Here is an 11,748-nt window from a genome sequence, read left to right as displayed (position 1 = left end):
GCAATCTTTAATTGCAGCATAGTGGGAAAGCAGTCTCATGCAAAAGGGCATAAAATACATGGGTAGAAGTGGGGAAGATGAAAGGTTTTGCCTTCTCTACCAGATAGTAACTAGCAGAGATGAAGTGGCACAGAAGAGAAGGTAACATGTTACTGGTCTCCCCCAGAGCAAAGGAAACAGTAATGAACTATGACTTTGAGACACCAATATGTTCTTTGGACTTTTCTATGGGCAGCAGAACTATTTTGCTACCCCTTAGGGCACGCTGCGAGTTTACAGTCTATCCCTGTATAATACAACTGACTGATTTTGATCATCAGAGAATACAATGCAAGTTTAAAAGTCTACTTGTACACCTTTTTTTTGTTGAAAATAACAAATAAATAAATAAATAAATAAGCAAGCTCTGGACATGCTAGAGGTTATATACTGCACTTCAAATATTCTAAAGGTGCCCTTGTTTTTTTTTTAAATGTTAAACTTTGTTATATAAAATACTTAATTTTTCCTTATACAAATATTCCCGAGTTACGCTGTCCCCAAGAATTAGCATGTACTAATAAGTTTCCAGTACACGTGGAAAGCAAATATGAAATCCTAAAGTTAAAAGAAATAAACAAACAGAAACCAGTTGAATTCTGCAATATATCCAATCAACAAAATATTTCCAAATTGTTGTATCTATCGTAAACCAAAAGAAGAATTTTAACTGGTGTCTTCATTTTGATTGATCAGCTAGATATACAGTGATCACTGATGATGCATCTAAAACCAGCACCTGCAGAACTAATACATTAATATGAGCCTCTATTTAAAAAGCAATGTTATAGTATGCTTCCCCAATGACATACTATATGAAGTGCTATTTTTGGAGGATAAAAACAATTTAGCTAAGGTTTCTAGTTTGTTCATATAGAGTGTTTACACACATACTAAGGTAACTTAAAATAAGGCAATTTAACTAAGGCAATTTAAGTTAGCCATGTTGGAGCGTACATACATACAGTTTGACATGGGGGCAGCCGTCTTATGAGCTAAGTCAACTTAACTAATGTGAGTCAAGATAAGACACCTCGGTGGTATATTATCTTGTGCCACATTTAAGTCGACTCTGCTCCACATGTGTGTAAGCTGATACTTAAGACGGCTTAAAAAAGTTAAGTCAGCTTAACTGTCAGAAAGTTAGCATGTGCACACACCCATAAACAACACAACAACTCATTGGTGTTCATCCTTTTATCAAAAAATGCTGTTTTAACTACTTCATTTGCACCAGATTGAAAATGCACAAATATTAAACTGTCACTCTTATTTACATGCAATTACTGAACTGAACAACAGTTGTAATGCATGTTGTATGTTGCAAAACACTTCATTCTCTGCCTTCAGTTCTCATTGACTTCAGCTTGTAACGAAGAGGCTTATCACCCTGTAGAATGGGCCCCAACATTTTTTCAGCTTGCTGCCGTTGTCCCACTACAAAGTGGTCTAGGCTGGATTAATAAATTAGAGTATTGAGCGGATACCTAATAAAATAGTCTGAGGACCAGTAACAATAAATACACTTAATACTAATGTTAAGGCCCTATTATTCATATGTGGGAAGAGTGCTTACATTTAAAAAGGACAATTTAATTAAATGGGATTTTTGGCATGACAAATTATTTTAGTGCTGTCCTAAGTGGGAGCATTTTCATTGCCACAAATGAAATGGGGAGTTATCCCAGGGACAGCAAAAGGCATGACTTCCTTGAAAATGTGTGCCCTCCCCTATATCTGCTTTCTTCAGCCTTAACTACCCTCACCTTTTCCCTGTCCCTCCTGTATTCCTGATCCTTTCTTCCCTCAGCCCCAGTTTGCTTCTCTTCAGATCCTGTCCCTGCTCAATATAATTTTTCGTTTTCAGCTTCTTTCTCCCCCATACGACTTAAGCTCACCTCATCTCATCACAGATAGAACACCACAGCTACCATCTCTTCTTTCATAGATTCATAGATATAGGGTCAAAAGGGACCTTGCAGATCTCCTAGTCTGACCCCCTGCCCTGGGCAGGATAGAAAACTGCAGCAAGTCCTACAACCACAGCTGATTACAGCAACCAGGAAGTATAAATGCAGGTGAAACCCAATTGCCTGACTGCACATTGTTTGTGGGGATGGTGGGAGAGAAGGGAGCAGGGAGGGGAAAGCAATTAACTCAAATAGCCTATAGCAGTACAGGTGTAGTGGTAAAGATTTCCTTTTTAGTAATGAAGCTACTGGACTACTTCAGTAAACCTGCTGTATTTACTAGCATACTGTAACACAGTGGTCTCCAACCTTTTTAAATACCAGATCACTTTTTTGAATTAACGTACGACCCAGGATCTGCACCAGGAAGGGGTGGGAGGGGGGCAAATCAAGGCCCCTGCAGTGAGGGAGGGAGTGGGGCCCTGGCCGGGCTGGGTGGTGGGAAAATCAGAGCCTGGGTGGCTTGTCCAGGCGCGCGGGACAGGCTCCCGCCACTCCACGCACCTCAGTGCAGGCCTGGGGGGCATGTGCCCCCTCCGATCTGTGCATGGGGCGGAGGCGGCTGCTGCTGCATGCTGGACTTTGCACTCCAAGCCCCGCTGCAGTTGCTCCAGGAGTGGCGCGATACCACATATGTCCCGTTGCTGGGTGGGCAGGAGGCGTGGCTTAGCCCAGTGGTGGGACACAAGTGGCATCGCGCTGCTCCTGAAGCCGCTACAACTCAGCCCCCCCAGACTGAGATCGACTGTCAAGAGGCTCCGTGATTGATCAGTAGATCACGATTGACTGATTGGCGACTACTGCTGTAACAGCTTTCACTGTGAAAAGGTGGGGGTGGCACCTCCTCGTGGCCACTATAATCCCATCTCCTCTTCTCTGTAGTTAATCAGGGTATGCCCCTCTGTGCTTTCCTGCCATGCCTTTGACGTTATTTTAAATTCAGGAGACTGCTCAAGTCCACTACAGTGATTCTTTCACTCCTTGACTCCATTCCTCTGGGCCCTCAGCCCCTTAATTCACCAGGATTGCACTCCTCAGGCTCAGTTCAGTTCATTGGCTTTTGCCCATCAAGCTGAGTCCCCAACTTCTAATAGTCCTTGTTGACTACAGTGCCTTCCCAAGGCGCCCTCAGTGGCCTCCTTCCACCCCTTCACCCACTCCCATGTCTTGCAGCTATAACTAAAAAAAATCCAGCCCAAAACAAATCAGTTGCAGCTGGGGTACGTTTCTCCAGGCCTCTCCCCCAGCTCATACTCAAGTCATGATGGCATCTCCAACTCAGGCTTTCCTGGATGTACTCACAGTTCTCTGTCTCCAGTGTGGCTTCTTCAGTCCTTTAATGAGTACTGTTTGGTCCAGTCTGCATCTCCCAGAGCTGCTTCCCTTAACTCCCAGTAGGGAGCTACTGCCAATGTCAGACGGATTCTGCCTCTGGTACAGAGCGTTTATAGCCTCTGCCTCTTCCTCCCTTTGAACTGAGGACATCTCAGGAGGCCATTACCTAATTAGCTGCCAGCCATTTATTATCTGGGGCTCTGTAGCTTTCTAACTCTACTGTCTAGCCCTACTCTCAGCAACAGGGCTTGGCCCCATTACACATGCAAAGGTTTGCATCTATGTAAGCAAATCAATCCGCTGTGTCTAATGCTTTTTTAGAAGCCATAGTAACTACAGATAAAATAATTCACATGACTTCACAGAAGAGAAGACTGAGAGGGGATTTAATAGCTGCCTTCAACTACATGAAGGAGGGTTGAAAGAGGATGGAGCTGGACTGTTCTCGGTGGCAGATGAGAGAACAAGGAACAATGGTTTCAATTTGCAGCAGGGGAAGTTTAGGTTAGATATTAGGGAGAACTTTCTCACTAGGAGGGTAGTAAACACTGGAACAGGTTACCCAGAGAGGTGGTGGATTCTCCATCCTTGGATGTTTTTAAGACCCAGCTCAACAAAGCTTTGGTTGGGATGATCTGGTTGGGATGATCTAGTTGGGAATGATCCTGCTTTGAGCAGGGGGTTAGACTAGATGACCTCCTAAGGTCCCTTCCAATACTAATTGTCTATGATTTTGGGAATTCAGCATTTCTGTACTTTATATAAGGGATGTCATAGGCATTCAGTCTGAGGGCTAAAGTATTTGTACTAACTGCAGGCAGATGTGCAGTACAGAACTAGAAGTCCTATTTTATCCTGCCCACCTTTCTGTATTTTTATATAATACCCTTCATCACAATATTGTTTTGTGGTTTTTAAAAGCAAAAAGTATTCGCTTATGCTTCAGCCTCTCATATAAGGTCAACTGTTAATTAAACAAACAGTGAATTAATATAGCTTTTAGCTTAGCAACTTCTGGGGACTAAACACTGCATATATGTCTAAACATGCATTATAGAAATGTAGCAGATGTTTAGTTGCTAGGAATAGTACTAGAGATGTGCAGAACAGCACTGTTTCGTTTCAACTTCCATTTCGCTGTTTTGAAGAAACAGTTTTTGTTGTTGTTTTGTTTTGTTTTAAAGCACTGCTCTGTTTTGTTTCATTTCATTTAAACCAGGGGTGGGCAAAATGCAGCCCGGGGGTCGGATATGGCCCATCAGGCCATTCTATCCAGCCTGCGGGGCCCCTAAAAAATTTGGAAAATTAATATTTATCTGTCCCTGGCTGCTTGTCATTTGGTCCTTGATGGCTTGCCAAAACTTAGTAAGTGGCCCTCCGCCCCAAATAATTGCCCAACCCTGATTTAAACTGTTTCGCTGTTTCAACGTTTTGCCCATAGATTATAATGGGGAATCATGAAAATGCCTGTAACTTTGTCATATATTGCCTGATTCAGATGAAAATTGGAGGGATAGTAGTCCCTTCCGAGGGCATGAAGCCTGCCAAAGTATCAAGGAAATGGGTGCAGGGGTTTCTGGGAAACTGCACCTCAAACTGCTGACAAGCGAAATTCATATCACTTGCCGGCTGCGGCAGTCTGCTGTCATCCCGTGCGATCTGGGGGCCTGCGCTCCCTGGGAGGGCTGCGGGGCGGTGCTGGACTCTTCCTGGGGGGCGCAGGCCCCCAGATCTGCATGCAGGATGACAGCATTCTGCCACTGCTGGCTGGGGCCCGCGCCAACACCTGAGTCTGCCCGGTGCAGCCCGCACCAAGAAGAACCCAGTGCTTGCCCCGGCTGGCAGCGGCAGTGGCAGCCTGCTGTCATCCCGCACATAGATTTCACAAGATAGCAAAGATTCCATCTAGATTAGAAAACCTGCCTCTCTCACATGAAGAAAGCAAAGAAATATTTATTTAATAAAGTATGGCTACATTTTCTGCAGGGTGAATTTGAACACCCTCCCCCACCCCCCCCATACCCTTATAAAATTAATGGAGCAAATCAGATGGCATCAACAAGTAACAAGCACATCTCAGACCCTGCAGACTGGCATGGATCAGCTAAAATCATCTGAAATAATCATAGCTATCCGCCTTGCTTTACAATGCTATATTTTAGACATATGCTGACAATCCTTCTGCACAAGAAACTGCTGCTGTCTTTAATGGAAGGCATGTATAGGTAGGTAGTTATAGGATTAAATATGATTAAATGGTGTTGGTGCAAAGTATTATATTGTTACATTTTGCTTTATATGGAATTGTGAGAAATGTCTATTTGGACTAACCACTAGACTGTGAACACACACACTTGCATGTGCATGCACACACCCCTCTTCCTAGGAATTATAGTAGGGAGTTAAAATCTGCAGAACCAAATCAAGGTTTTCCCCATTTCTTTTTACTGACATTTTACAAAGTGAATTCTTTACTTTCTCTTACTATCAAAGTTGGGTGGCAGCAAATTGCAATGTCAGATGGGGTCACAGGGAATACCAGTAATGGGTGAAGGGCCCTTTTGCCCATGTCAGATCACGTTACTTGGATGGAAAGTGCTGTTGCTCGTTCGAGGGAACATAGAGATGGGATAGGTCTCTTTACAAAGGCCAAGACTAGAACTGGCAAAACTACTTGCCCAGGAGTCTGTGGTAATTCAGCAAAGACCTTATGGATTAAGACTAGCAGGATATTCCAGGGGTATTCCAGGCTTAGACTCTGTCTATCCTTATCGAGTTCTGAAAGACAGATGTTGCACTGGCAGACAGCCAGCTTCCCCCACTAACCTGCCAGAGCACATACATATCCACAGTGGCTCTGTGTAGTTCCACTGGGTCATCTGGGCCGGCACAGCATGAACTGTACCCAGAGAAAGCATCAACTGCAGAAGGGACCACTAAAACCAGAAGGCCCAGGAGCATCTACATATGCCTTCTACCAGCATATGTATATATACCTTACTGCTGACAGTAAGAGATTTTCCTGCCACAGAAGAAATTGACTGTGGCCATACTGAAAGTTCTTCTACCAGAACTGGAGCTACATTGGCAGAACAGCGTACTGGAAATTAGGAGTGAGAGAAACCACCTGCACAAAAAAAAAAAAAAAAAAAAAAAAAAAAAAACCAACTTGCGAGTGATTCTTCAACTGGAAGCTGAAAGAACTTATTTTTTAATCCTGGCTGCCACGGTTAGGTGGGTAGTCCTGGGGAAGAGGTCAAACAAACTAATGGAGCACTGACACACTAAAGATTAAAAGGACCATAGTTGTCAAGAAGGGTCAAGAATTAAATATTCTAATATAATAAAGGGCTTAGTCTATCTGTCTGTGTATTTGTCTGTCTATAATGCTTTTGGGCAGCTGTGCATGTGCTGCTGAGAGGGCCAGCAGCAGTTGGCTGCATGAGCTCTGCCTCCTCAGGCAGTGAGTGAGCCGCCGCTGCCTCAGGGCCCCCCCCCGCGCAGGGGGTGCCCCGCCGCTGCCTCAGGCAGAGAGGTGGGAGCCCCGCTGCTCTGGGGAGGAAACCCTGCTGCTCTGAGGGAGGAAATAGAGGCAGAGTGGGGTGCAGAGGAGGGAGCCACTGCTGCCACCACCTCAGGCAGCAGGTGGGGGGAAGCCCTGCTGCTCTGGGGGAGGAGGTGGAGGCGGGTGGGGAGGGGAGGGAGCCACTGCACCAGAGGCTGGGGGGGGAACTATTTGCATGACCAGCCCCAAAGGGTGAGCAGGCGGCAGGGAGTGGGGTGTGTTTACCCTGTGTGGGGTAGGTGAGGCTGGGGCCAGCACTTGTGCTTGTCCCAGAAGCCTTACTTGGGGTCCTGGGGGGCCTCCCAAAGCAGCAGCAGTGCTGAGCCAGCTGCTCAGATCCTGACTGGCAGCCACAGCATGGCACACGCTGTTTTGCTCAGATCCCGACTGGCACACGCTGCTGTTGTGCGCGCCTTGCCATTTTTTTTTAGCAGTGGTTTTTTTTGACATTGGGATCGCCCAGTGTCAAAAAACCTGCCGCGCTGCAAATTAGCAGTGCACATGTGAACGTGCACATGTGTGCTGCACGTGGTTTGAGGTGCTGCAAACCACGTGCACACTCGTCAGGACGTGTGTCTGTGGTGCATGACGTAAAGTTTGATATAGATATGAACAGGGTGGCATATGTGGCCTGACTGGCTGAGGACAGTCTTCAAAGTCATCCCTAGATATCAGCGTAGGATACCCTGAGGGGCAAACATCCAGGTACTGACCAGGTCAGAGTGAACACTCTCTGGTACACATGGTTTCAAAGATCAGAATCAATAGCTTTATGAATAAAGAAGTCCATGCAGTATGTCGCAAAGAACTTGATGTTTACATTAAAATATATTTTGTTTTATACACAGTAATCTATACTTATTCATTTCACAGTATTTTCTATGCATTTTTATCAAAGCAATACAAATAGATTATATTTTACAAATATTTGGCCGCCTAAAATATACTATATGTATGAATAAGAAAAAATAAAAAGCACCGTCTGAAATACTCCCAGCCAGTGTTTATTTTATAGATACTGAATCTTTTTTGAATGGGTCCAACACTTTAACTCCTTTGATTTTTTTTTTTTTTTTTTTAAGGCTCCTCCACGAACAGAGATCTTTCCAAGAGAAAGGTCTGTATCAGCCAGTGGCCCTCCAGTTAATTGAGAAGGCGTACTTTCTACAGTTACTAAGCGACCAGATGCAACCTAGAAAACAAAACAAATTGTTTGACATTCATGTTAGTCTTTAAAATGAAATGAGAGTTTCATCGCAGGCCTAGCCTTTTGAAAATATTACTCAGAAGCTGGAGATGCATTCTGAATGATTCCTAGCTCCTCTCCAATACTCTTTAAACTCAATACACAAATTGCTCCATCAATAATATAGATTGAGTGGCTTCTCAGCTGGTATCTTTATGGATCATGCTGTTCAGCCTTTGTATTCAATCCCAAGTACAGAGGAAAAGAAAACCAAGACTTCATTAGAAGAATGGAATACTGTGCATTATCTTCTGTTATTTGGATCTATTGCTCTGCCAATATTTGAAGGCTAGATCAAAGCAGCTCTCAGTCCCCGAAATGAAGCTTACGTGGAATTTAGGTGCCCAAGTCCAAGAGGGCAACGCACAAAAATCTCCACCCAACCATTTAAGTACAATTATCTACGTTTTCAACAGTAATGATCCTTAGGCACCACAAGTTTTGCTTCTGTGTATGACAGAAGCTTTGCCATTTTGGATGAGTGAAATATCTTGCATCTGCATTTCTGCAGGACAAAATGGGATCTCTCCCTCTCTGAAGGTACACTAGGGCACACACTGAATAGGGGACTAACAAGCCCCAGCAGACAAAACAGGATCACTTTCCTCAATCTAGTCATGTTAGTTTGGAACAAACTATATTTTGAGAGATAGATTCCTGAAGAAAGTTGGGGAAAAGAATATGGAGCATTATCTGGAAGAAGGGTGTGAGAGACCCAAATATCAACAGACCCACAAGCTTTCTACCTCATTACTACTCTGTACACAGAACAGGTTAAGGCCTGTGAATAGCAAATCTACCTCGAACTGAAGCTGAGGGGAGGTTTGGAATTCTTCACTATTGCACAGTTATTTTTAGTCTGTCCATGTGTCCCCCCCTCCAAAACCAACCAGGAAGTGAACTGCTCCTTATGCATAAGTGGCCATTTCTGGTGATTCACAAAAACAAATCTTAGCTTCCTCTCTTTCCACTTAATGAAGATGTTCAAGCTAGGGAGGATAAACCTGTTCCATGACTAGATACCGTAGATTGCTAAGCGTGCCTGCAGTTCACAATCCCTATGCAGTGCTGCTGATGAACATGACTTTCTACTGATGAATTCATTATTTTTTTTACTATACTATTTCTGCGTAATGGACTAATTTCTCTTGAACTTTCTTCGTTCTATGGAGGTTGAAACAGTCTCAGCTTCACCAATACCACAGTTTTCTGGTGGATTTTTTTGACAAATTATGCAGAAAATATTGGTTTACAGTTAAGGTTTATAATCAAATCTTACAATATACTTCTCTCTAGGTCCTCTTCCAAGATGCATCTAAATCTTGCAGATTCTTTTGCATAACAGCTCTAATATACAACCTTTCCTGTTTACTCACACCACTAAATTTCTTGTCTTAAGCTATTACCATTTTGCATCTCTGTATTCTTGTCCCACTCATATCCCTGCAGAATTCTGCTACAAATATCATTTTCCTATCCTGTTAGTTTGACTGTGTCTCCCTGTCTTTCATTGGCTTCCTCTTCTTTATCATATCAAACATAAGCTGCTTGTCTCCCCTTTCAAGATACTTCATGGCTATGCCCATGATATCACTCATTTACTATCCTATCACTGCCAGATACTAACTGCTACTTCTCTGCATTAGGGCAGTGGTTCTCAAACTTTTTTTTTCCCCCACAGACCACTTGAAAATTGCTGAAGGTTTCGGCAGACCACTTAATAAACTTTTTTTGCATCATCATCAAAACAGTTTTGATCTCTGTGGTCAGAAAAAAATAAGTCAAGTGCAGGACCAAGTACAGATATTCTCGATTGTTTCACAACCTTTCTGCAGACCACCTGAATGGAGCTTGCAGACTAGTAGTGGTGCGCAGACCACAGTTTGAGAAGCTTTGGATTAGGGCATTATCTATGAAGCCAGACTCCATCACCTACTTGTTACATTTTCGACCTAGCACCTCCATGATTTCTTCCATGCTGCCTCTTACATGCAGGAAAAGCTCCCTGTAAACATCTACAAAGTTGATCATTCCCTTATTATCATGCTTAAGTTCCTCCTTGAAGCCCCGCTTTGCTGTAAAGCCTAAACAAACTTGATAACAATTAGGTTAATGCTGTGCAGAGATCATTGCCTTTCAAGCTGACCAAAATTGTCTCATTTCTTTATATAACAACATCATAATTATATCCCTGTTAAAAGATTTGCTCCATTTGTGCTGTTTTCCTTCTGCACAGAAACTGAGGTCAGTAAGAAATCAAGGCTGGTTCAGTGGGGTGCTCATTGATTGGTATAGGAATTCTAACTCCAATTCAATTAAAAATAATCAAGCAGGAAGTCTTCTAGATTGACAAAATACCTGGATTTGGTCTCTTGACATTCTCCTAAGATGCTAAAAATCTGCCAAACACTTCTGTGGAACATATACGCATGTACATAGTCAGCTTCATCAGGTGCAACTAATGAGCCATTTATGAAGGAATGGACAACTGGAAAAGAAGCCTTTAATGAATAGATTAAGTGCTCAGCAGGTCTTCTTAGTAAAAGAAAGGCCTAGTGTCTCTGAGGTTTTTTTTTTCCCCCCCACCTTAGAAGGACTTTCCTACCTCCTCTTTGACCAGTTATGCATCTTTGATGCTTGTGAATTATCAGAGGTTGAAGAGGTACATATCAGCTACAGTGGGTAGAGCCCTGTATAGACAACTTAGTAAAAGAACAAAGCATTTCTTCCTTCAAGAATGCTTTCAGGACATCTTTATTATCTTTATTGCAGGTTCAGAATGAGATAGCCACACAGATGGAAAAGGCTTTTGATAAGTGCCCTTTTCCTGGAGTATCAAAGACATCAAGATACACTAATTTGCAATAGGCATCTTTCTGCTACAGACGCAGCACTTTAATCTCACAAGTTTGGACCTCATCATCAGGAAACTTGAAGCAAATGTGGGAAGCAGGAAATAGTGGACTGAAAAAAAATGGACTGGGAACACTTCATCTGTGCAACTAACATAAAGCCTACAGTAATTACACTATTTTATTTCTATTAATTTGTAAGATAAAGTGAATTAAAGGGAACCTTACTTACTGTTGTATTTAGGCCTTTTAGTTCAGTTGAGTGGGTGGTTGCATTTTGTGACCTTGACTTTGATCTAGAAGCTTCTATTGATTTTTCCTGAAGTCTTTTTGCTTTCTAAAGATATTTAGAAAAACGAGTTATTTTTACATCACAAAACAGCACTCCATCATATGCAGCCTGACAAAGAACATGCAAAATAAAACATGAAGGTCATTTCTATATTGTTTTAATAAAAATGCAAAAATGAACATGAGCCACCAGTGTGATGAGGTAATAAGCAAGGCTAACTGCACTCTCTCTCGCATCCGCAAGTGCATCATGAGCAGGTCTAGGGAAGTGATAATTCCCCTCTATGTGGCATTGGTGAGGCCACAGATGGAGTACTACATCCAGTTTTGGGCGCCATACTTCAAGAGGGATGTGGATGACCTTGAAGGGTTCAGGGGAGGGCTACTCGTACGGTTGAAGGCCTTGAGGTAAGACCCTATGAAGACAGACTGAGGGACCTGACCCGCTTT

At 43.1% G+C, this 11,748-nt stretch overlaps 1 protein-coding gene across 1 annotated transcript in view; it reads right to left on the bottom strand.

The window, feature by feature from the left end:
* Positions 1 to 7,707: 7,707 nt before the first annotated feature.
* Positions 7,708 to 11,748, bottom strand: part of CFAP69 (cilia and flagella associated protein 69) — a 57,780-nt gene continuing 53,739 nt past the window's right edge. The window contains 3 exon segments of the mRNA XM_014522228.2: positions 7,708 to 7,985; positions 7,988 to 8,101; positions 11,240 to 11,344. Coding sequence (XP_014377714.2) covers positions 7,914 to 7,985; positions 7,988 to 8,101; positions 11,240 to 11,344 — 291 coding nt within the window. The 3' untranslated portion in view covers positions 7,708 to 7,913.

This window comes from Alligator sinensis, unplaced genomic scaffold, assembly GCF_000455745.1.
Source record: "Alligator sinensis unplaced genomic scaffold, ASM45574v1 scaffold479_1, whole genome shotgun sequence".
NCBI lineage: Eukaryota > Metazoa > Chordata > Crocodylia > Alligatoridae > Alligator > Alligator sinensis.
The sequence above is the reverse complement of the archived record's forward strand: the minus strand, read 5'-3'. Positions and strand labels throughout refer to the sequence as shown.